General features: G+C 40.2%; 1 protein-coding gene across 3 annotated transcripts in view; it reads left to right on the top strand.

Moving 5' to 3' along the window:
- The window catches only part of bltp3a (bridge-like lipid transfer protein family member 3A), a 123,972-nt gene that overhangs the window by 35,374 nt on the left and 61,575 nt on the right, over positions 1-27,023 (top strand). For all 3 annotated transcript variants that reach the window (XM_043716922.2, XM_043716921.2, XM_043716925.2), the window contains exons 3-6: positions 160-198; positions 1,317-1,408; positions 19,569-19,758; positions 23,964-24,101. In XM_043716922.2, the coding sequence (XP_043572857.2) occupies positions 160-198; positions 1,317-1,408; positions 19,569-19,758; positions 23,964-24,101 (459 nt within the window). The remainder of the gene's footprint in view (positions 1-159; positions 199-1,316; positions 1,409-19,568; positions 19,759-23,963; positions 24,102-27,023) is intronic.

Below are 27,023 nucleotides of genomic sequence, written 5' to 3'. Positions count from 1 at the left end.
TAATACTGCACACCTCCAGCCTTGGCTTAAAATATGAAATGGCTAGTAATACTGTATACAGTAATGTATTATTATCCTTTTTAGGATCAAAAACTGCAAATAGATCCTTATTGTAATGTTTAACAATTGCATTTTAGATACCTTTGTTCTTTTATTTAGATACAATGGACCAAGCTGAAGACTCACCCCATTTGTCTGGTAAGTCAGATTTCCAAATTAAGAAATTTGTTTTGTCCAGCACTGATCGTAACATTTTCTGTTTGCTCATGGGGTATAAGTGTACCTGCCGAGGCCAGCATTTAATGCCCATCCCGAATTAGCCAGTGAGTAGCCAGGAGTCCTTGCAAGTGGTTAGGACAAATACACATGCCGGACTGGCTATGGCTGAGATTTCCTTCCCTCAAGGCCATCAGTAAGCCAAATGGGTTTTTAGAGCAATAGGCAGTGTTTACCTGGTCCCTATTTTCGTGAATTCAAATTTCACCATCTGTCAGGGTGGGAATCAAACATGCCCCCAGGAGCCTGAGGTTGTGGGTTACTCGTCCACTATGCCACCACCTCCCTTTTTTGATCTCTGGTCTGCATGAATAAAAAATTTTCTAGTGGTTTTAATTTACTGTACTACTTTAGTTTGATAAGAGTTCTCATATAAAGTGTTGTCCTTGATTTGTTTGCTGCCTTCCATCATGCCTTGACCTTAGAACACAATTAATCTTTATTTCAAAGAGTAGCAGCGGTTGGTTCTTAAAATATCAGTTATGTTGAGCATTGTGGCAGCATGCAATGGCTGAAATCAAATTTGGACAAGTCAAGCATAGAGTTTAGTTATGGAATGTGTTTTGCGTTCTTGTACCCGAGTGGAGTTTTTTTTTTGTGGCAGTAAAATCATTAAAATGGGCTGAATGATATGCAGCTTGATCGAGTGTATTAAGCAGTTATATATTTTTTTTAAATCCTCTAAGTGAGGAAGATTAGAGAGATCCAATGAGGAAGATTAATGTTAAATGCATCTCCGTGTCAGAAATTGAGTTTATTTAGTTTTTCAGGATTGAGGTCAGAATAGTAATGATGCAATTAAGTATTCCTGCAATAACCCACTTGTTTCCGTGGTTCGGGAAATGCAGAATCTGAACCATTAGTTTTGCTTACTGATTGCAAGTATGAAAAGGACATTTTTGACCCCTGTGTATGTACTGCAGATTAATGGAAAGTTTTAGTTGTATGTATTATTCCTGTGGACTTTTAGGATAAAACATGTAATTGCCATTCAATCACAATTTTAAGTGTATATTTGCCTCTCCTCCTGTTTCCCCCAGTTCCTTGATAAAGTGGAGGTAGAAATGAGAACCTGTGAGGAACCTCGACCTCCAAATGGACCATCTCCAATTGCCATTACAGCAGGTCAAAGGTCAGTGCGTTATACTTGGCCCACAGTATGGGAATCTATTTATAAAAGTGATCAATTTATTTTTCAAACCAAAAGTTAAGATCACTACAGACACATGGGTTTTAAGAGATTTGAATTTCCTGAACTTGAACTTAGCTGAATGACACAAACATCTCCAGTTTCAAGATTTTTTTATTAGAACAATAAATGCAGTAATTCAAAACACTCTTGGCTGAATTACTTTTTGTTGGCAATTGTGAAATGCAGAGAGAAACATTCCCTTTATATAGTTCCCACATGTTTCACTCTCCAATGAATTACAGTCCTTTTATGACATGCACACACTACACTGTTATTCCAACTTCTAGTGGGCTCCCATATGTCTGCTTTCCTGAGTAATAACTTTGAGCAATTATCTTCAAGTGCTTCCTTTAATTTTAAAAATTTTCTCAAATCTATCTAATGCCTGCATTCAAGCCTGTTCGGTTGATTCTTTTTCTTCTCCCACCTCTGCCAGAATTTATCTCGCAATCCTTGAATGGCAGCAAGATGTGTTTTCGTTAACTGGAGACCATCTCCCTCCAGCATCTAGCCGCAAAGGGCTGCATGGTGGCTCAGTGGTTAGCACTGCAGCCTCACAGCGCCAGGGACCTGGGTTCGATTCCAGCCTCTGGCGACTGTCTGTCTGTGGGGAGTTTGCATATTCTCCCCATGTCTGCATGTGTTTTCTCCCACACTCCAAAGATGGTCAGGTGAATTGGACATGCTCAATGAGTTAGTTGCATTAGTCAGAGGGAAATGGATCTAGGTGGGTTACTCTTTGGAGGGTCGATGTGAACTTGTTGGGCCAAATGGTCTGTTTCCACACTGTAGAGCATCTAATCTTAAAAAAAAAACTCACCGCTTTTGCCTGCCGAAATCCTGGAACAGCTGCCTGTGTTTCGAACCTATAACATGAAGTGAAAGATGGCTTCCCGTCTGCTCTTCCCCATAACAACATGAAATACCTTGGCATTCATGTAGAAATGTTAATTACCTTCACATCAACTCTCAGGCAGTTGACACCACAACTGTTTCACCAAATAATTTCAATATTTTTTGCGCACATTGGAATTGGGAGCAGAAGTAGGCCATTCACTGAGATAATAGCTGCTCTGTTTTCTTTGAGTTCCACATTTGCCATCTATCCCCAGTAACTTTTGATTATTCTTAGGCAAGAGAATCAAATCTGCCTTGAAAATTCAATGAACCTGCCTTCTCAAGCAGTGTGTGCACAAACATAACAAAAAAAGCTTTTTCTTTATCTCTGTCTGAAAACCATAATTCCTCAGTTATAAGCATCAGTTATAAGAACAGGAATCATCCTTTCCATATCCACGTTGTCAAGTCCATTTAAGATCATTGTAAACTTTAATCAAGTCACCCCGTGCTCGTGTAAACCCAAATGGAAACACGCTCATCCTGTCAAACTTATCCACATAAAAAAACCTGCTCATTACAGGTATCAATCCATGAAACCTATTCTGACTGCCTCCAATGTGTTTACATTTTTGTTTCAATTTAAAAAAAAAAGTAACTGCACAATGTTTTGAGTTTTCACCAATGCTTTGGGTAATAGAAGTATAATTTACATACATCTACATTCAAATCATATTATAGCAAAGAATAACGTTCCACTCTCCTTTTTAGTAGTTGTATTTGCGTCCTAACATTTCACAATTTATGCACAATAATACCCAAATCCTCTGCGTCTTGAATTTTACAGTTGTTTTCTGTTCAAAACTCCACTTTTCAAATTCTTTGTGTCAAAGTGAACAACTTCATATTTTTCCTATATTCTACTCCATCTGCTAGATTTTTGCCCATTCACTCAACCTATCCGTATCTCTCTACAGCTTTCTTTGTTATTTTCTCAATATGATTTACTACCTATCTTTGCGACATCTGTGAATTTAGCTACCATGCCTTCGCTCCCCATATTTAGCTTTTTTAATTCAACCTGTTGAAACATGTTGTAACACACCCCTCAAACAGCTGAGACTTGAACACCATGCTCTCAGTCAAGAGGTAGGAACACTACCACTACACCACGGGAGCCTCTTGCTTCCCTTATCAAAGTAATTGACAATAATTGTGAGCAGCTGAAGTTTCAGTAATGACCTCAGTGTTCCACTGAGCGCATCCTGCCAGTCACACTGAGACCAAGTTTTCTTCCAGTCAGTCAGACTTCTATCCATGCTAATATTTTACCCCTCCACCATGAGGTCCTAGTTTGTGCAATAATCTTTTATGTGGTACCTCATTGCATGCCTTCTGGAGATACAGTGCAGTATCTCTACAAGTTCCTGGTAGTCCACAGTACATGTTACTCTTTGAAAGAACTCCAACAAATATGTAAACAAAACTACATTGACCCTTAGTCACTGAGCATGGGAATAGACCTTTCGGTCCGACTCGTCCATGACAGCCAAATATGAGATCAGATTCCCTACAGTATGGAAACAGGCCCTTTGGTCCCACAAGTCCACACTGACCCTCCAAAGAGTAACCCACCCAGACCCATTTCCCTCTGACTAATGCTAACACTATGGGCTATTTAGCATGGCCAATTCACCTGGCCTGCACATCTTTGGTCTGTGGGTGGAAATGGAGCACCCGGAGGAAACCCACGCAGACACTGGGAGAATGTGCAAACTCCACACAGACAGTCCCCCCGGGCTGGAATTGAACTTGGGTGCTGAGAGGCAGCAGTGCTAACCACTGAGCCACCATGCCGCCCCATATCTGAAATAAATCTTGACCCATATGCCAGAATTTGGCTCTTCCCAATTATCTTGTATTTATGTAAGTGTGCATATTTAATCTCCTTAATGACTAATTCCGACACATTCCCAATGACCAACATCAAGTTAACTCGCCTGTAGTTTCCTGTTGTTTCTTGAATGGAAAGAGGTATTTGCTCCTTTCCAGTTCAGTGAAACTTTTATAGATCTAGTAAAGTTTAGAATGTTAACTTCAATGTGTCTGTTATCTCCATTAGCCACCTCTAAAGACATTAGAGTGAAGTCCATGTGGACATGGAGACTTGTCAGTCTGCAGATGCAAATAGATTTTTGACTGCACTGCATGCCTTGTGATTGAAATTTCATTTAAATTCCTCTCTCTTTTCCATCTCCTCATTACCATTGTGACTTGTTAATTTCATGTGCTATTTCCTGATTAACTCCTTTTTCCTCTCTGTCTAGAGGAACAACAACTTTGTTTTACTTGCTCGTTGTAAGAGTTTCCATAGGTATATATAAAGCATTCAATTTTTAAACTTCTTGGTTGTTCCCCATCAGTGTCTAATTTCTTTCTCCTGGTGTGACTTTGTCATTTCCTGGCTAATTTTACAGATCAGACCAAACTCCCTGAAAATTTATCAAGGGGATGGCCTAGATCTTAACTCTTATCGTATTTACAGGCAAATATAAGGCACTGTGTTCCAGATGTAAGTTAGTTGGTTAGACAATTGGCTTCAAACAAAACACTTTTTAAAAAAATTCTTAACCTACAATTAAAATACAAACAAAAGAAAGCAGAATTGGTCTAACTTTAACTCTATTGGAAAACTTAACAGAATAATAGATTATTTAACTACGAAACACTGGCAGTTCCAATGTAGTAACGTTCTGTATGTACACCCTTGGCAAAGGCAAATTCAGTGAAATAGATTGTCTCACATACAATGTTTCTTCAGTTTGCTAAGAAAAAATTCTGGCAGAGAGAGAGAGATGTATGACCGCTTCCCCAGCGACTGAAAATTAAACTAAAACAGTTCTGTGGAAGCCTGATTCAACCCATTCGTGCTGCTTCTATTGTTTTAATTTTTATATGACAAAATCCCAGCACCTCTCGAGCTGTTTTACTTTCTTGTCTTGGAAGAAAGATTCGGCATCTTTTTGTCTCAAAACTTTGCTTCAAAAAGATTCAGGATACAATACACCTCTTAAAGCTATAGTATTGTCACAGCTAAATATGAAGGGTGTCATGAAATTTGCCACTCACTTTGTGCAATTTTATACTTTTTCCTTGAATTTGATCTTTGCTTAACTTTTTATTTAACGAAGGATAATTAGATCCTCCACTTCGAATTTTTCTTTGGTAGGAATATACTTGGTGTATCTCGATTGAAATACCTCCTAAAGTCTGATGTTGTTTCTTGAATTATTGTGTTGCCAAACCTCGTACTCCAGCTCACTTCAGCTGGTTCTGCTTTCATGCCCAATTGTTGCCCTTAATAAATTTAAAATACTGGTCATAAACTGAATCTTCTCCATGAGACCATAAGTTATTGATACAGAATTAGACCGTTCAGCTTATTGAGTTCACTCTGCTATTCATTAATGGCTGATATGTTTCTGAATCTCATTCTCCTACTTTCTCCCCATAACCGTCAATCCCCTTAATAATCAAGAACCTAGCTATCTCTGTCTTAAGTGCACCCAGTGACTTGGCCTCCACAACCTTATTGCAATAATACATTCCACAGGCCTCTACCTCTTGGCTGAAGAAATTCCTCCTCATCACAATTCTAAAGGATCGTCCCTTCACTTTGAGGCTGTGCCCTCGGGTCTTAGTCTCTCCTAGTGGAAACATCTTCTGCATGTCCACTCTATCCAGCCCTCTTAGCATCCTGTAAGTCTTAACCAACTGAACCCGCCCCCCCCCCCCCCCCCCCCCCCCCCCCGCACCCCCCAGCCAAATCCTTCCAAAGTCCATTGAGTACAGATCTAGAGTACTCATCCGCTCTTCATATGACAAGCCCTTTGTCTCAGGGATCATTCTTGTAAACCTTTTGACCCCCTCCAACACCAGCACGTTCACCCTTGTACACTGCTCATGATATTCCAAATGTGGTCTGACTTACATTTCTGACTTACAAGAGCAGTACATCTCTGCTCTTGTATTCTATCCCTGGCAATGTGAATGCTAACACTGCATTTGCATTCCTGCCACCTGAGTCTGCATGTAAACCTAAAAGAACTCTTGAACCACTACTCCCAAGTCCCTTTGTGCTTCGGGTATCTGATGCCTTTGCCGATTTAGAAAATAGTTATGTACCGAAGTGCATAACCTCACACTTTTGCACATTGAATTCAATCTACCAATTCACCTATTCTCCTAGTGTGACCAAGTCCTTTTGCAGTCTCCCTGCTTTCTCACCACGACCTGTCCAGTGGGCGGCACGGTGGCACAGTGGTTAGCACTGCTGCCTCACAGCGCCTGAGACCCGGGTTCAATTCCCGCCTCAGACGACTGACTGTGTGGAGTTTGCACGTTCTCCCCGTGTCTGCGTGGGTTTCCTCCGGGTGCTCTGGTTTCCTCCCACAGTCACAAAGATGTGCAGGTTCAGGTGAATTGGCCATGCTAAATTGCCCGTAGTGTTAGGTAAGGGGTAAATGTAGGGGTATGGGTGGGTTGCGCTTCGGCGGGGCGGTGTGGACTTGTTGGGCCGAAGGGCCTGTTTCCACACTGTAAGTAATCTAATCTAATCTAATCTAATCTAAAGAACATGTTGCCTGCTCACTTTGATATGTTTTCTTTCTGTTGGCAAGCATCGCGCTCCATATTTGTCAGGCAGTCTTAAAATTACAACAAATCTATGCATATGTACATTAAAGCATAATTTAAGCCTAGAAATGATCTGTTTCAGCAAACTAACCTTGAATTCTTTTGGAAATAAAATTGTTATCAGAAATCACTTGTCTCCAGAAACGTGCCTTCTATTGAAGGTTTGAAACTGTACACAAGAGCTCTTGGTCTCGAGATGCTCCTTAATGATCTTTTGACTTAATTTGATACATTATACACCAACGTGAAAGGGAAGAAGTGGGTGAGTCTGTTTCCACTCCACTCTCTCAATCCTGTGTTAATGTAGATGAGTTTAAAATATCTTTTAAATTGATAAGTTTACTATTTCCTTCCTCACCTTTTTATAACTAGTTTCAGTTTCAATCATTTGACCTCCTTTGGGTTTTTTTCTGTCATTGCAATAATTTCAGTCATTAGTCCTTTCAATCTAGTCAGTTTCTGTTACTTTTCTCTGTTCTTATTATACAACAAATATTTGAGTTCAAAACCTTACATTTACACAATGTCCCTTTAGAAACACCACTGCTACCTGTTTATTTTTTAAAAACCAATGATTATGGTAGACAAATCTCTATGTAGGGCAAGTGTTTTAGGTAATCACCATGTTGAGATCCTCCATACTTCAGAATCTCATGAGAACAAAATACAGGTAGACAATCCTTTGTCCGAAACCCTCGCGATCAGCTGTCTTTCGGATTTTGGAATTTTTTGGATGAAGGATTAAATGACATTTGCTTTGTAAAATTAAAAAACAAACAGCAGGCGCACCTGTGATTACTACAAACACTGAGACAAAATTGATGCCTGCCAGTGCTGAGCCACACTGTTACGTCACGCCTGAGTGATGTGGGTTGAGTGGGTATGGAGTTGAGTTAACTGTTTGCACGCCAAACAACGTGGTTATTGACAAAAAAAAAAGTTGAGGAAAAATTTTTGGATTTCGGATAAAGGATTGTCAACCTATATTGCAATTGTTGTACCTGACCTTTCACTTATGACTTGTGAACTAGTAGCAACGTGAATGATGGAGGCAACCCCAGTATCAAAAACAATCATGTACATTAGTGATTCTCAGACTTATGATGTGATTTTTTTTTTTACAATGTAGAGAAGGCACTTGTTTTAACATCTGCTGAGTTTTACTATCTTTCATGATTGGAAGTGTAAAGGATATGTTAGTCAACTGTTCGTAATTGTTAATGGCATATTTTAAAAGGTTTTGGTGCATTTAATTCCTAGCTGAATCACTTATTTTTCATTCAAATTGCTTCAAGCTCAGTTGCTACAAACTGTGGTTGCACTGTAATGAACATGTAAATTACTTTCAGTTTCCAGTCTTAAAAATTAAGGTGCAGCTGGATGAAAAATGATGCCCTTAAGTGGAATTACTGTGTTGGTGACAGTAGGGCCTCCATGTCTAAAGGGAGGTGAGGGAGAAGCACCAGCAAATTTATCCAGTTACGTTGGTTTGAAATTGAATCAAGCCAAGTGATTTGGATGCGAGGAAGTGAAGGAAAAGGTGTTCCTATGCTGCCAGATTTAAGAGAGGATGAGATGTTAGGACTGAAGTTAACAGTCCTAAAAATGGTACAGAGGTGGAGGCAGTAAATCCATAAGACCATAAGAAACAGGAACTGGAGTAGGCCATTCAGTCCCTTGAGCCTCCTTTATCATTCAATAAGATCATGGCTGATTCAATATTTTTCATGTCTGCTTTTCTACCCTTTCCTCACTAACCCTTGATTTCCCCTACTGAGCAAGAATCCAGTTATCTCGGCCTTAAATATACACCAGGACTGTACCCCCACAGCTCTGTGGCAAGAAATTTCAAGAAACTCAAAGAAATTGCTGGAGCATTGACAGGCATCTTTCCATCTTCTTTGGCCACAGGTGAGCTCCCAGAGTACTGGAGAATAACCAATATTGTCCCATTGTTTAAGAAAGGTACCAGGGAAAATACAGGAAATTATAGGCCTCTGAGCTTCACATTGGTGGTAGGAAAATTATTGGAAAAGACTCTCTCGGACAAGGTCTATACACCTTTTAGAAACAAGGTAGACAGCATGGTTTTGTGTGGAGGAGATCGTACCTCACTAACTTGTTTGAGTTTTTTGAGGAGATGATAAAGGTGATTGAGGAAAAAGCGCTTGATATTGTCTACATGGACTTTGATAAAGTCTTTGACAAGGTCTCTCAGGGCAGACTGGGACAAAAGGCTTAGTCATTTGGTATCAGGGGGTGAGCTGGCAAGATAGATACAGAACTGGCTTAGTCATAGGAGACAGAGGGTAGTGGTGGAAGGATGCTTTTTGGAATGGAGGTTGTGACAAGTGATGTTCCAAACGGATCAGTACTGGACCTTTTGCTGTTCGCAGTTTACACAAATGATTTGGAGGAAATCTTGGCTTGTCTAATTAGTAAGTTTGCAGGTGATGCAAAGATTGGTGGAGTCGTGAATAGTGAGGAGGATTGTCAAAGGATACAGAAGGAGATAGATCCATTTGAGGCATGTGTAGAAAAATGGCAGATGGAATTTAATCTGGACAGATGTTAGATGATGCATTTTGGAAGGTCAAATCGAGGAGGAGATTATACAGAGAATAGCAGAAACCTTTTAGGAGTATTGATTTATGGAGAGGGATCTGTGTGTTCAGATCCACAGATCACTGAAAGTGGCAGTGCAGGTAGATAGTGTAGTTTTAAAAAAAGAAAATGCCCACGGCATGCATGCCTCCATCGGAAGGGGCATCGAGTATAAGGATAGACAAGTTTTGCTGCAGCTTTGTAGAACTTCAGTTAGGCCACATGTTTGCATACAGTTCTGGTCACTGCACTACCAGAAGGATGCGGATGCTTTGGAGAGGGTACAGAAAAAGTTTACCAGCATGTTGCCTGGCATGTGAGATTTTAGCTATGAAGAAAGGTTGGAAAGACTGGGTTTGTTTTCATTGAAACATAAGAGGTTGAGGGGTGTCCAGATAAAAGTTTATAAAATGGTAATAGTATGGATAGAGATGAAAGTGTGAGGCTTTCTGCGAGGGTGGAGGGATCAATTACTAGGGGGCACATGTTCAAGTTGTGTGGGAGTTGGGGTGGAAGTTTAAAAGAGATGTGCGAGGCAAATTTGTCGCAATGTGTGTCTGGAACATGCTGCCAGAGGTGGTGGTGGAAGCAGACACAAGCAGTATTCAAGCAGCACCGGACGAATACATGAATAGGAAGGGAATTGGAGGGTTATGGATCCTATAAGTGAAGGCAGTTTTAGTATGGAAGGGCTAAATGTGTCGGTACAGGCTTGGAAGGCCAAAGGGCCTGTTCCTCTGCTGTATTTTTTTGTGTTTTTGTTCTTTTATTCTAAGAAATCCCACCTCATCTCAGTCTTAAATTGGCAACCCTTAATTCTGAGACTCTCCATGAGGGGAAATATCCTCTGAGAATTTGCCCTGTCAAGCCCATCAAAAAGCCCACTTGCTCAATGATCATCTCTCGTTCTTCTAAGCTCCAGTGAGTAGATTCCCAATGTGTTTAGTCCTTGCTCATAAGACAGTCTCTCCATACCAGGGGTCATCCTGGTGAATCTTTTCTGAACTGCCTCGAATGAAACAATGTCTTTTCTTAAATAAGAAGACCATACTCTTCTCAGTACACCTGAATCATAGTCCTAGAAATCTAAAGCACAGAAAAATGCCATTCAGCCTATAAAGTATGTGCTGATCTAAGATGAGCATGTAACTATCCTCCCATTTTCCAGCATTTGGACCATAGTCTTGTGCACCTTGGAATTCCAAATAAGCATATAAATACTTTCCAAGTGTTATGAAGATTTCTGCCTCTTCTATCTCTGCAGACAGTGAGTTCCAGATTCCCAGCCCTTTCTGGGTGAAAAAGAAATTTCCTCACATCTCCAACCCTCTTGTCTTTAAAACCTTAAATCCATGCCCCCTTGTCACTGATCTCTCCACCAAGGGGAAAAGATCTTTTGGTGTACCCTATCTGTGCCCCTTGTGATTTAATACTTCTCAATCGTGTTCCCCTTTCAGTCTCTTCTGTTCCAAGGCAAACAACCCCAGTCCATCCAATCTCTCTCTATAATTAAAACTCTCCAGCCCAGGCAACATACTGGTTAGACACCTCTGCATCCTCTCCAGTGCAATCACATCCCTCTGAGGTTGTGGCTTGCAGAACTGTGCGCAATACTCTAGCTGTGGCCTAACTAATTTTTTTTAATGCTGTTCCAGCAAGCCTCCCTGCTCTTAAACTCTGTGCCTTGGCTAATGAAGGCAAGTATGCCAATGCTGTCTTAACCATTTTATCTATCTAATGGAAGTTTCTTGTTAACTTGAAGCTATTGAAGTTATGGTCGTTAGGTTCTGATGCAAATTTTTTTATGCAACTCTCTGGTATAGTCATATTGCATGGAAACAGAACTTTCAGTCCAACCAGTGCATACAAACACAATCCCAAACTAAACTAGACCCATCTGCCTGTCCTGACCTGTATCCCGACATATATCTTTCCTATTTGGGTACTTATCTAAATGTCTTTTAAATGTAATTGTACAAACATCCACCACTTCCTCTGGAAATTCATTCCACACGTGAACCACCCTCTGTGTAAAATTGTTAATTGAAACCAAACACCCAAAAAGCTCACCCCGTTTCATAATTTGTTTAAAATGTGAGTGACAGAACTTTAACTTCCGCTATTTAAAGAAAATTACAATTTAAAAAAAATTCCCCCATGTCATCTTTAAATCTCTCTCCTGTCACATTAAAAATGTGCCTCCTAGTCTTGAAAGCCCCCATCCTAGGGAAAAGTCACCTACCATTAACTATATATACTCATTATTTTATAAACTTCTATAAGGTGGATTCTCAACTTCCTATGCTCTCGTGAAAAAATTCCCGGCCTATCAAGCCTTTCTTTAACTCAAACATTCCATACCTAGCAACATCCTGGTAACTATGTTCTAAACCCTGTCCAACTTGATATTCTCTCTATAACTGGTGACCAGAACCGCTCATAGTATTCCTGAAGAGGCCTCATCAATGTCCTGTACAACCTCAACATGACTTTGCAACTCCTAGACTCAAAAGAGTAAGCAATGAAGAGGGTGCCAAATGCCTTTTTAACCACCCTGTCTATATGTTGTTACAACATAGAAGTTGAACCCCTGTGTTAATTAAAACCAAATGCCCAGAAAAGCTCACCTCGCTTCGTAACCGGTTAATGTGAGTGACAGAACTCCTAACCAACACTATTTAAAGAAAAATTACAATTTATCTTCCTAAATCTAATAGTGAACATTAGACAAAACCTATTCACAAATCTAAGCCCCCTTTTCTTAATTGCTTACTATCTGACCCAAACTCTATTTTAAAAAAAAATGTTATTCCAATAGCACACTTATTAAACATTACATTAACTTAATCTCAAGACCACACCGTCTGTCTTTTCTGCTGTCTTTAATCTTTTAGCTGCTGATCTTCCTGGGTCGTCGTCATCTTTTGTTTTACTGGGAGTATGTTTTATGTGAAAAGGTACTTCTGATAGTGTTTTCTAATTTCTTTAAGAGCAAGATGTTAGATGGGCAATTAGTTCTATCGCTGATCGAAGGCAGTTGTTCTCCCTCTAATTTTCAAAATGCTGGGTTCATATATACCCCATGATACATTAAATTCTTATTATTTGGTTGGTTTCTAGGTATTTAAACATTCAAATTCCATTGGCTTCTGGTATCCTGGGCATAATTTAAACAATTGGTTAAATTTGAATGGTTGTCAAAACAGCAATCAAAACTCAGGTATCCAATTAACAGCCATTTGCTACATGTATCCATTTTGGAACAACTCGTCTCCCAGTTTCTCAAATCAGCCAGCTGAGCCTACATGTTAAGTTTACTTCAAAATGCAGAAAATGCTTCCTATTTTAAAGTGAACATACGTGCTTTCGACTTCTTAACAATGTGATGCATCATCTTTTGGTAATACTGAGGTATTGACAATAGGTGCAGGAGTAGGCCATTCGGCCCTTCAAGCCAGCACCACCATTCGTTATGATCAAAGGTCTCAATCCTTTTTAGTTTTATTTAAATCGGGGATTCTGGATTCTTAAAAATAACTCCTGCATTCATGCATCACTATTCATGACCACAGGACATCTCAATCCTTAGTAACCAATGAAGTGTAATTACTGTCATACTGTAAGAATCACACTGAATATGGGTTCAGCGAATAGCTGCAGCAACAATATCGGAGTGACCACATTGTTTCTTTTGAGGTGGGTAGAGCAGTTTGATTGGCAACTCTTAACTGGAAATTCTGGAAGAAACCTATTTGACTTGGTATTAATGTTTCACTCTTCAAAGATGCTACCAGACCACTGATTATTTCCTGCAATTTATGATTATTTTGGGCGATAATTTCCCAGGGCAGATGGGTCATGGGTTTAGCACATCTGAAAGCTGTCACTTTAGACAGTACAATCCCCCCTCAGAGCTCCACTGTGAGAGACTGCTTTGATTTTTGTGCTGCAACCCTAGTGACACTTGAACCCCGACTTTGTGATGCAGTGTGTGCTTCCTACTGAGCAATGGTTGCTGTTTGTACAAACTCCACATTTGGATTTGAGTGTGTAATGATATGGATTTGGTGTTGATTTTGTAGTGTGTGCTTTAGAGGTGTGCTGTTTTGTGATGCAGGATGTATTTGTTTGATTACATGTAGGAGATCCCAGTGCGCTTTTGAAATAACACATTTTATCCGTTTCACTCTCCATCAACTCCAAAACCAAACTGGCCTGTTTTGATTTGCAGAATCTTGCTCTGCATATATGAGCTATCATCCTGGCTCAGATGGTGTATGAAACAGTCCAAAAGTAACTAATTTGCTGTCAAGTATTCTTGGCCTTGGTGAGAATATGAAAGACACATTCTAGTCAATCATTTCTGAAATTCTCCCACTGCACAAGCGTTGGTTTGAGTTATTCTTCAACAATTTATAGTTTTGAATGGATTAAGCCGTTTTCACTTTTTAGTTTAATTGTGATTAGATGCATCTGTAAGAAAGATTATCCATGTAACAGTAAGAAAAGTAAGGTCAAAAGTTTACAACTTTGTTTTTTTTTTGTGGCTCAAGCTAATGGAAATTTAGGCTGACAAATGTGGAATTGCCCTGAGGCAAAAAACATTTCCTGAGAACATTATTTATGTTTTAAAACTGTTTGGATTGTAGCATAAACTATGTAGCAACAGACATTTGGATATATGATATGATTAGATTAGATTACTCAGTGTGGAAACAGGCCCTATGGCCCAACAAGTCCACACCGACCCGCCGAAGCGCAATCCACCCAGACCCATTCCCTTACATTTACCCCATCACCTAACACTACGGGCAATTTAGCATGGCCAATTCACCAAACCTGCACATTTTTGGATTGTGGGAGGAAACCGGAGTACCTGGAGGAAAACCATGGGGACACGGGGAGAATGTGCAAACTCCACACACAGTTGCCCGAGGCAGGAATTGAACCCGGCTCTCTGGCGCTGTGTGTATGTGTGTATATATCTATATCTGTGGTCAGTTATGTGGTTCTGTTTGTTTTGGCCTTTGTAGATATATTGATACAAGCATGATGCATTTCATGTGTACTTCAATTTTAATATACTCATTATTTCTATGCACTATTTTTATACAGTTTGTGTAGATTTTTATGCTGCATCAGCTCGTCCTCTTATTTTCAGTTGACTTGTCTTGGACTTCAGAGTCATGGTGAAGTCCTGTATTGGCAAATGGCTCGTTTAATTAAAGCATATGATGATATACCACTCAGATCATTTAGAACGACATTGAATCTTTGGGGGGAGTCATTGTATATTCCTCAGCAGACACTACCGTGGATTCATTGTCAGTAAAGATGTGAAAAGTTAGAGGCAAGCTGTTAAAAGGGATGATCTGTGTCTGGCATGTCCAAGAACGAACCTGAAAATGGGAGAGAGTAATGGTAGCAAGATGACTGTTGCATGTGAAGAAAGCCATTAGGATTTGGGCATACACTGTTTGAGAGCTCAGGATGCCTTTGACTGTGTGTGGAGGTATGTAAGGGTTAGTAAATGATGCTTCACTGCTCAGTGTGCAAAAAAGGAAGACCAAAGACAAGAACTTCAGTCAACAGAAGACAACCAGAAACATATGCCCGGTCAACCAACGTTGTATCCAGTTGTCCCATAGTGCATCAACTAGATAAACTACTCTCTTTTTTTAAATATTACTTGTTTGTACTTGTGTTTGTGAAATTTACAATTGTACCTGAAATGGATCTTGTAACTATTCATGATTCGTAAACTTTGGCTGCTGCAGTTTGATTTATAATGGTATTTGATTCTGGACTTCAAATTAAAACAAACCTCAAAATCTTACACGTGATTTGATTTAACTTCGATTACTTGATTGTTTGCATACTTTGCCAACTGATTTTCCCACTTTTTCTTACTCCCAAGGCTTTTTACACTGTGAATTTCCCTTTATTGAAATGTTGCTTGGTTTTAATTCAAAGTATGTGCGTGCTTGGAATATTCTGGCTTGTGTAATGATGTTTTTCAAAATCGTTTCGATTGTTGCATCAAAATTTTCAGCTTTTCTAATCATACATGTGATGTCATCTATTTGGATTTCAGCAGTACATTTAATAAAGTCCCACATGACCAACTGGTCACAATTTTAAAAACTTGCTGGCTCCAAACCAAGTAGCAAATTGGTTTCAAGGGAGGAAGCAAGGTTGATGATCAATGGGTGGATCTTGCAAATGGAAGATTGTTTTCAGTGAAATTCCAAAGAGCTCAATACTTAGTCCCTTTGGTTTCAGTACTGTCAGTGGTTTGAATTTGAATGTAAGGGTATGATTAAGAAGCTTGCAGATGGTGCAAGAAATATGATTATAATGAATAAAGATATAATTGCAGGAAGTTATAAATGGACTTTGCAGGTAGTTGGTGTAATTGTGTTCAATTGAGAGCTGAAAGAAATCAGACAATTGGGGAAAAGTGATGATTTGGAGATGCTGGTGTTGGACTGGGGTGTACAAAGTTAAAAATCTCACAACACCAGGTTATAGTCCAACAGGTTTAATTGGAAGCACACCAGCTTTCGGAGCATTGCTCCTTCATCAGGTGGTAATGGAGGGCTCAATCCTAACACAGAATTTATAGCAAAAATTTAGTGTGATGTAACTGAAATTATGCATTGAAAAATTGATTGTCTGTTAAGCCTTTCATCTGTTAGAATACCGTGATAATTTCCCTCTTTTCATGTGTAAATCACCAAAACCTTTTTTTAAAAAGTTGCATTCTTGGGTTAGCTGTTAACAATGGTGATAGCTAGACAATATGTTGAAGGTAAGGGCTTTTGCCCAAAAAGTCAATTTCGCTGCTCCTTGGATGCTGCCTGAACTGCTGTGCTCTTCCAGCACTACTAATCCAGAATAAGTTGAAGGTGTTAGCCCCCTGTGTTCTCTGTCTATGCCATGATGTTTAGATTGATTCTAATTTAAAAAGTGAGATAATGGAGTTCTACATGAATGCATGCAGTTTTTGAGCAAAATACAATGTAACCCTGCAAGTACAAATTCACCCCACAAAATATGTGTGCATGTGAGTCTTTGACTGTCTGTGTGCGTGTGTCTGTCTGTCTGGGTTGGGGGTTGACTGTGAGAAAGTGTGTGTGTGTGTGTGTGTGTGTGTGTATATATAGTGAGTGCAGAGTGTCTTAAGTCTGTGAGGGGGTGCATGTGTGTGTCTGTATGTGTGTGTGTGCATAGGAGTGCATGTGTGTGCGCGTGCATGCGCGCACAATGGTGGTCACTTGTAATGTGACATGAACCCAAGGTCCCGGTTGAGGTCCTCCCTTTAGGTACCGAACTTAGCTATCAGCCTCTGCTTGGCCACTTTTCGCTGCTGCCTGTCCCAAAGTCCGCCTTGGAGGATGGTCACCCAAAGGTTCGAGGTCGAATGTCCTGGACCACTGAAGTGTTCCCCAACTGGGAGCGAACAGTTGATTGTTGATTGTTGTGCAGTGCCCATTCATCCGTTGCTGTAGCCTTTGCTCGGTTTCCACAATGTACCATGCCTCCGGGCATCCTTACCTGCAACGTATAAGATAGACAACATTGGCTGAGTCACATGAGTACCTGCCACGTACATGGTGAGAGGTGTCCCCACATGTAATGGTGGTATCTATGTCCACACTCTGACACGTCTTGCAGCGCCTACCATGACAGGGTTGTATGGAGTTGTCCTGAGAGCCGGGCAGCTTGCTACGAACAATTATCTGTTTGCGGTTTGGTAGTTGTTTAAAGGCAAGTAGTGGAGGTGTGGGGAAAGTCTTGGTGAGGTGCTCATCCTCATTGATAATGTGTTGCAGGTCACGAAAAACATGGTGTAATTTTTCAGCTCCTGAGAAATACTGAACAACAAAGGGTACCCTGTCGCTTGCAGCATGTGTCTGTCTCCTGAGGAGGTCATTACGGTTCCTTGCTGTGGCACGTCGGAACTAGCAGTCGATAAGTTGGGCATTGTACTCCATTCTTGTGAGGGCATCCCTCAGTACTTCCAGGTGTCCGTCACGTTCCTCCTCATCTGAGCAGATCCGGTGTATGCGATATAGGGCTTGTCCATAGGGGATGGCTGTTTTAATATGTTTTGGGTGGAAGCTGGAGAAGTGTAGCATTGTGAGGTAGTGTGTGGTGCTGAGGTGTCCATCCTTGATGGAGATGCATGTGTCCAAGAATGAGATAGTCGAGAGTAGTCCATGGTGAGTTTGGTGGGATGAAACTTGATGTCACTGTGTAGTTTTTTTTAGATTAGATTAGATTACTTAGTTTGGAAACAGGCCCTTCGGCCCAACAAGTCCACACCGCCCCGCCGAAGCGCAACCCACCCATACCCCTACATTTACCCCTTACCTAACACTACGGGCAATTTAGCATGGCCAATTCACCTGACCTGCACACCTTTGGACTGTGGGAGGAAACCGGAGCACCCGGAGGAAACCCACGCAGACACTGGGAGAACGTGCAAACTCCACACAGTCAGTCGCCTGAGGCGGGAATTGAACCCGGGTCTCTAACGCTGTGAGGCAGCAGTGCTAACCACTGTGCCACATTGCCGCCCCTATCAGTGACTCCTCGCCATCGGTCCAGAGGCAAAAAATGTCGTCAATGTACCTGGTGTACAATGTTGGTTGGAGATCCTGCATAGGGAAGAAGTCTTTTTCGAACATGTGCATAAAAATGTTTGTATATTGGGGTGCAAATTGGGGTGCAAATTTGGTCCCCATGGCTGTTCCGTGTGTCTGGATGAAGAACTGGTTGTCAAAGGTGAAGACGTTGTGATCAAGGATAAAGCGGATGAGTTGTAGGATAGTGTTTGGCAGTTGGTGTAGAGTACCTGAGGCTGTTGCCGCAATGCCATCATTGTGGGGGGAAGCTGGTGTAGAGTGTGGAAAAGTCCATTGTGATGAGGAATGTTCCCGGTTCGACTGGTCCGTGGGTGCTGAATTTCTGTAAGAAATCCGTAGTGTTGTGACAGAATCAGGCGATCCCCTGTACAATAGGTTTCAAGATGCCTTCCACGTAGCCGGAGAGATTCTCACATAGGGTCCCATTGCCTGACACGATGGGACGTCCTGGTGTGTTGGCTTTGTGTACCTTTGGAAGGCAGTAGAAGTCGCCTACACAAGAAGTACGTGGGATGAGGGCGCGTAGGGAACTCTGAAGGACTGGATCCAAAGTTCTGATCAGTGTGTTTAATTCACGGGTGTGTTCTTTGGTCACTGAGAACTGGGGAAGGACAGATCTTGGAGTTTATGCCTTCAGATGCAGGAAGGTAACTCAATGGATAGATAAGGTGGTTAAGGCATTATGAGTAACCTGCTTGATTAACTGAGTTGAGGAAGCATTAGATGGTTCTGTTGGAACTTTTTTAAAACATTGGTTTGACCATAGTTGGAATGTAGCATACGGTGAAGTCTGAAGAAGACTTGCAAGAATGTTGTGCGGAGTTCATGTTTCAAATTAAAGATTCTTTATCAAAATAATTATTGCAAAGAGTCATCAACCTGAAATGCTAATTCTGACACCCTCTCCACAGATACCTTGAGTCCTACTGAGTATTTCCAGCATTTTATATTTCTCTTCCTTTCTCTGTGATGTTTGCTGTTTTCTTTCCATTCTATTTGCATTTACTTCCCAAACTTTGTCATCTAAACAATAGTGTTTATTAATCTTTCTTTCAAGAATTTTGTTTCACTTTGTTTTTAAAAAGGTAAGTAAACAGTAATCTTTGACAAGACTCATAAGATTGTGTCTAAGTTGCACTTTTACATACCTTCACATTGTTTTTCACGTGTGAAGATGTGTCTATGCATTCACGCTGTGATGCATATCATTATTCTCAATTCATTTGTATGTGTTTATACAGTCTAAGTTCCTGAATTGATTTGAGCTGCAGCATTCAGTTTATGATGCTAACCTACTTATTGTTTGTCTCCAGTGAGTATGGCTTTGCAGAAAAGGTGGTGGAAGGAATGTCTATTGTGGTGAATTCCATTATAGTTAAAATTGAAGCAAAAGCTTTCAATACTTCCTTTGAACTGTGGCAACTCCAAGGCTACAGTGTGAATCCGAAGTGGCAGCAGAGTGATCTCCGATTCACAAGAATTACAGATCCAGAGCGAGGGGAGGTAATATTGTATTCAGTCAATTTTTCCAGCTCTTCACTTAGTTTTGCTGTATCACTGCTATGCCTATAAATGAACTAACTACTATCAGTAGACAAAATCTATATCTAAGGAAATTCATTGATTAAGCATTACAGTGGTCCAGTACAACCTTGTTACATATAATAGCAGTGTTTTCAGTAGCAAGAAAAATGGGAGCGATTTTTAGCTGATTTGTTGTATTTGTAGAATGAATAGCATTTTACAAATTGAATGATTTGCCATCTTTAAATTAAAAACATTGCATGAAAATATCTTGGTAGAAATGTGTAAAAAAAATTTTGTTTTGTCAACAGGTGGTTATGCATGAGCCATACTTAGCTGAGCATTTTTCGTTTCCGAACCAAGTTATTTATAACTGGTGATTTGGTTACGTGACCATGGATGAAAGTTGTAATATTGGTATTCAAATATAGAATTTAACAGAGATGGGTAAGCTGCCAGGTGTATGATTAGTTGTACAATTGACATGGTTTGGAAATGCTTAATGTATTCCTTTTCCTGTCATTGGGGAGCTGAATTACAGTTGCAGAGCAAAGGCAGCTGTTCTAGAAAAGCACAAAAGTCTTTTGTCCTCTCTATGCTTGTGTTACTCTGAAACAATTAACTTCTCGACAATGCTATTGACACAGTTGAGCTTAGTACCTGTACTGTGATGGTGAATACCTGGAGAATAAAGTGCCTCTTATGAATCCTCAATTCATGAAATGTACCTTGTTCTTTTTTCTTCCTTGTCAGCACTGGATCTCTGTTAAAATCATGAAGCCGAGTCAAAGTGGACACCAGTGAACATAATGTACAGCTTGTTTTTTCCTAAGCTGAATAATATTTTAATGCCTCTGTTCACATCCGGGCTTAGACTTTCATTTCAAATGGTGTGTTTGTTATAAACCATATATTTGGCAACTAATCTTATTACCACACTTAAGTAGGCCAAAAACTTTTACGGTTGTGGGAAATCCAATTGCATATTATTAGTGACTATGATTTTAGAGCAGAGAAAGCTAATGAGCTAAACAAATTGCAGTCTGCTTTATAATATTCTAGTTGTATGTTTGCTCGCTGAGCTGGTGGATTTGTTCTCGGACATTTCGTCACCCATGCTAGGTAGCATCCGTTAACTTCTGGTGAAACATTTGGTATTCTGTCCTGTTATCTGTCGCGGTTTGTTGTGATAGGTGATATCATGTTCAGTTCTTTTTCTGAAAGATTGGTAAATGGAGTCCAAATCTATGTGTTAGTTAATGGAGTTCTGGTTTGAATGCCAGGTTTCTTGGAATTCCCTTTGGTGTCTTTGTTAAGCCTGTCCCAGATGGATGTATTGTGCTAGTCGAACTGGTGTCTCTCTTCGTCTGTGTGTATGGATATTAGTGATAGTTGGTCGTCTTTTTGGTGGCTAGTTGGTGCTCATGCATCCTGGTGGGGAGATTCCTGCCCATTTGTCCAATGTAATGTTTGTTACAGTCCTTGCAGGACACCATGGTAACCCACAAACCTACCACCACACTGGCAGCCTGCAGAACAAAAGTCATATACAAAATATCCTGCAAGGGCTACTACAAACATTACATTGGACAAACTGGCAGGAAGCTAGGGACCAGGATACATGAGCACCAACTAGCCACCGAAAAACATGACCAATTATCACTGGTAGCCATACACACACACGTTCAACTGGCACAGTACATCCAACCTGGTGAGAATGTGTATTGGGTATAAGTAGGTAGGAAAAGAGTTAAAGTTGAGTTTTGTGAAACAAGAGGTTCAGCTGAGCATGACTCAGATCAGATAACAACGTGCAGTTATCCGGTGCTGGAGGTAAGGGTAACAGGTTAACAAGGTGGAAAAGCATTCATTGTCTGGAGCCATTTCCCAATATTGGAAGCATTCAGTATGTAAGTTCAGTTTAACAAGGTGAAATTTATTCATTAGTGATGCCAGTTAAGGTTAAGAGCATTCATTGTGTAACAGTAGATGGTTTAATCTTCACTATTGACACTCGCTGATTGTAATGGTCACCTAATTTAATATGTATGTTGCCTTATCTGGGATGCTCCTCCCTTAAAATGACTATATAATTCATTAAGAAACTGCTGTTCAAGCGAGAAGACTGAGAACTTGTCCCTGTTCACATGTGTGATCATTCTGTCTCTCCTCCAGGGCCCAGAATAAAGATGAAGGAAGTAAAACTACACTGTCTCTGAGCGTTTTGCTTCGACTGAGGAGGGGGGATAACTTGATGACACTGGGATAGGCTAAACAAAACATGGGAATTCCTAGAGGCCTGGCATTCAAATCGGAACTCCATTAACAAACATAGATCTGGACCCCATTTACCAACTTCTCAGAAACAGAATATGAAATTATATCACCTACCACAACAAACCGAGACAGATAACTAGCAAGTGGGTCAGAACACCAATGCTTTGCCAAAGGCTCACTGATGATGTTAGCTAGCATGGTAACAAAATGTCTGAGAACAAATCCACCAGTTTAGTGAGCAAACTTATAACCTGATCCACAACATGAGCTACAAATCTACTCCAAAAACTTTTAATCTTCTGTAAGACTCCGAAGCAATGAACCGGAGAGGGTTCAGAAAAGATTTACTAGGACGTTGCAGGGACTGGAAGGTTTGAATGATAAGGAGAGGCTGGATAAGCTTGGATTTTTCTCATTGGAACATAGGAGATTGAGGGGTGACTTTAGGCGTTAATAAAATGAGGGGCACACAAGCTGAAAAGCGAGTCTTTTTTTCTTTCTGGTGGGTAAGTTCCAAACTAGGCAGTGTATTTTTAAGGTGAGAGGGAAAAGGTTTAGAAGGGACCTGAGGAGCAACTTTTTCACACACAGGTTTTTATGTAAACTGTCAGAGGAAGTGTAAGATGCAGGTACAGCTGTGACATTTAAAAGGCACATGGACAGTTATATGGATAGAAAAGGTTTAGAGGGATATTGGCCAAATGCCGGCAAGTGGGTCTATTTTAGCTTGGGTTGGCATGGACTAGTTGGATCGCGTAGTCAGTTTCCCTGTTGTACGACTTCATAATTGATTTTCAAAAGTAACTGGAGTCAAAAAGTTTTACTTGGAGAATGGAATTCAGTTGCACCACCTTGCAATAGTAAGATTCCATGCTTGCACCAGTTGCATGAACTTTGCCTTTTTTTCAAAATCGTAGAATAGTTTCGTTATTTTGTTTATATTATGGCACCGCTGATCATGAGGCAGTTCACCACCCCCCACCCCAAAAAAACAGGGCTGTCAGACAGTCATACAAAAGAACCTAACATTGGCTCTAGCCCTGGCATGGAACCAGCAACATGGGTGTTGGTTTTGGGATTTGTTATTTTTAAGTTAAAGAAACATTTGGGTGAATCCTTGTATTGTGGGTAAGTATATTGAGATTTGGGGACTTAGACCAAACTTGTTCTGATCTTGTAGAATAATAGTCATACAGCATGGAAACAGATCATTTGGTCCAATCAGTCCATGCCAAACATAATCTCAAACTAAACTTGTCCTACCATAATTTGCCCATAATAAACCTGTTCTCCGCTTTATATTTGAACAAAGTTTGCTGTTAAACTAATCATGAAACTGTTGATACTCAGTATTATGACAGTAAATTGTTCAGGAAGTTCCTCTGAGTTGTCTGACTCTTTCTGAGAGACGTTGCGTTCAAATAGGTGGAAGTCTGTATTATTTGGAGTGTCCAAGATACAGATGTTTTCATTCTGCAATTGCAGCCGTAAGCTACCAAACAATTCAAAAAGAAACTCTAAAAACACTCCATGTAGGTCTGTTTTATTAATTTGGTTTGAAGTATGGAGATTGAACACTGTAAAGTTACGCATGCAATATTGACCCTGGTTCTGACTGGATGGCACCTAATCATTGGGTACTGGTAAAGGAGACAGATACAAAATAACATGTTTACAAGGTGCAGTCTCTGAACCAGTATGCAAAATGTTTTTGTGTCCTATATAATCAGAGCTTTGATTTAATGTAATTCTGTTTTCCCTGTCATGTCAATACATGTACAGGTTTTGGTGAGCAATTTCCTGGGCTGTATTGTGTTCGTAAATATGAAAACCAAATAACAGCAGTTAGCTTAGGAATTTGCCTTTTTTGTTTTGAGTCTAATTAGAATTGTTTGTATTTTTAACAGGTATTGACTTTTAAGGAAATAAATTGGCAGACACTCCGTATAGAAGCTGATGCAATCCCAGGCGATCAGAGCATTATCAGTACGCCACTAAGACTAATCACCAACCAGTCGAAAATCAAACTTGTACTCAAGAGAAGGGTATGTACAGTACAAGAACCTTAGTACTTTTTCCCTTGTGCTGTTTATAGATATAGTCATGAGTTAACAAGGGTATTTGAATGAACAGTGGTAGTATTAAATATTACAGAGCGTAGGTGCCTTTGCATTTGGGTTTTTTGGTTTCCAAGTTTTGATTGCATGCAGCTGGAAAACATGCATATTGTGTGAACTTATGAATTTTTAAAAAAATTAGATCATTTTATCTATTGCACCTGTTCAGCCATTCAAAAAGATGAGACCAGAAATGAATGCAGTATGTAATGGTGGCATCACTAATATTGCAACTGTACAGGACATGACCTCCCAACTTCTAAACTCAATGCACTGAGCAATGAAGGCAAGCATGCCAAATGCTTTTTTCACTACCTTGTCTACCTGCAACTCCACTTTCCAGGAATTAGGCACCTGCACCCCCAGGTCTCTCTTCAACACTCCCCAGTGGCTCAATGGATAAGACATTGACCTCCTAAGTCAGAGATTGTGGGTTCAAGCCCTATCTGGGCTGAGCAGGGTTTTAAGTCTGAGTAGAGTTTGCACATTCTTCTTGTGTCTGCTTAGGTTTCCTCTCTCAGTCCAAACAGTTGCAGATTCGGTGGATTAGCAATGTTAAATTGCCTCTTAGGATGTGTAGGGTGAGATGAATTAGCCAAGGGAAATGCAGGGATAGAACTGTGGAGGTGGATCTGGGTGGGATTCTCTTTGGAAGGGTGGTGTGGACTTGATGGGTTAAATGGCCTACTTCAGCACTAGGGATTCTATGACTGTAAGACCATAGCAGATCTGATTTGAGGTGTTAACTACCTTTTCCTGCCTATCTTCATTACTCTTAAATCCCTTGTAAATCAAATATTCTCAACAATCTCGCTTTGACTGCTCACAGAGGAAGAAAAGTCTTAAAGTTAGCGACATTGAGAGAATAAATTCTGTTGTCTCCGTGTTAAATGGGAGGTCCCCTGTTTTGGATCTGTACCCCCTTTTTATTGATCCTCCCATGAAGAGAAACGTTGTCCAAGCATCAACTCTATCAAGTCCTCCCAACTCTGAGCTCCAGTAAGATCACCTCCTTATAAACCCCAATGATTTAGCTGCCACTTTCTAAATGTTTCTTCATTCAAATGATCCCTCATGCCAAACTGCAGCTTAGTGAATCTTTGCTGAAAGTAACGACTTGTGTGCCTTTTTACTGTGACCAAAACTGTACACGCTGCATTTTCCAGTATCCTGTACAGCTGTAACAAGACTTCCTTTCTTTAACATTTCACACCCCTATGGCTAACATCCTGTTTGATTTCCTAATTATTTGCTGTGTCTGTATGTAAACTTAATAGGGTTTGTGTACAAAGATCCCAAGCACACTCTGTACCATAGCATTTTGCAGTTTCTCGCCATGTGGATGATCTGCTTTTCTATTCATGTCACCAAAGTGGCAATTTCTCACATTCCCATATTATACTCCATCTGCAGAACTTTTGCTATCTCAATTAGCTTGCCTTGTATCCTTTTTCAGACTCTTGCATCCTTTTCACCAGTTGGTTGACTATATATGTTTGTCAAAAAACTTAGCTACAGTGCAGTCCAGTCCTTCATCCAAGTAATTAACATGGATCACATATATTTAGGCCCTGGCATTTATCTCTGGAACTGCACTAGTTAGACATTCTGAAAGTGACTCATTCATGCCTGTCCTCGCTTCCAATAAGTTAATCATAGATTTAGAGTAAACCATTCAGCTGCTTGAACTTGCTCTGCTATTGAACTAAATCGCATGTGATCTTCTACCTGAATGTCATTTTCCTTGCTATCCCCATATCCCTTGATCTTTTTGAGATCCACAGATTTTTAGGTTAAATGTGTTCAATGCTACAATCATTGAGCTTCAACAGTGCTGTCCGGTAGGGAAGGCTTGCCATCTTCTGAGTGAGATCTGATTCCTGATCTCAATCATAAGTGGCTTGCCCATATCTGAAACTGTCTGCCCACTGGTTCTCAAACCACCACCCTTTTCCCCCACTCCCTGGCTGGACATCTTTCTGCATCTCTGTCAAGCTCCATAAGAACTACTTATGCTTTAATGAGATCACCTCTTAATCTGTCCACATTGACTCCTTCTGGAGATTCAGATGTTCAACACCTGCTCTTTATCCACATTGTTTGTTGCATGTACAAAGAACTCTAAAAGTTCTAAAGTCTAAATGTCTTGATATTAATCTCAATGATTTCTACCTTTTTTGCAATGACGTGTTAGGCTATATTTAGTGGTGTATATATTTGCTATTATGGACCTTTCCATAATCTAGGGAATTTTAGAAGGTATAACCAGTGCATTAATATATCTTCAGCCACTTCCTTTAAGACTTGAGGACGCAGCCCATCCATTTCAGCTGAATTGTCAGCCTTTAGTCGTGTTGGCGTTCCTCTGACTTTTCTCTGAGGGTGATGGTTTTACGTTCCTGCCACCTTTAAGCCACTTGATTTTGTACTATCCTTTTTGCGTCTACTGCTGTGAAGATTGGAAAATATTCTGCTAGTTCTTTGTTTCCCATTATTAACTACCCAGTCACCTTCTCTAAGGGACCGAGTCACTCTTATTTGTAGGAACTTTACTGGTTTTTATTTTTGCTAGTATTTTTTTGTATTCCCATGGTTCCCTTTTTTCTGAATTATGCTTTGCAAATTCCTAAAATGTTCTCATCTTTTGGTCTTGCATTGATCTCTCACATCATTATATTCCTTTTCTTTCCATTTGATTCCATCCTGGATTTTGATAGCCACCAATGATGCATTTTTCTGGTTTTTTGTTGTTTCGTCAGTATTGTATGTCTTTGTTGAAAGCTCTGAAATATCTCCTGAAATGTCCGTCACTGCTTTACTACCTTTTACTTTTTTTAAACTGAGCCAGTC

This window comes from Chiloscyllium plagiosum, unplaced genomic scaffold (genome assembly GCF_037043375.1).
Source record: "Chiloscyllium plagiosum isolate Xiang-an unplaced genomic scaffold, Cpla_swu_hap1 HiC_scaffold_26, whole genome shotgun sequence".
Classification (NCBI taxonomy): domain Eukaryota; kingdom Metazoa; phylum Chordata; class Chondrichthyes; order Orectolobiformes; family Hemiscylliidae; genus Chiloscyllium; species Chiloscyllium plagiosum.
This window is presented reverse-complemented; position numbering and strand designations above follow the sequence as displayed.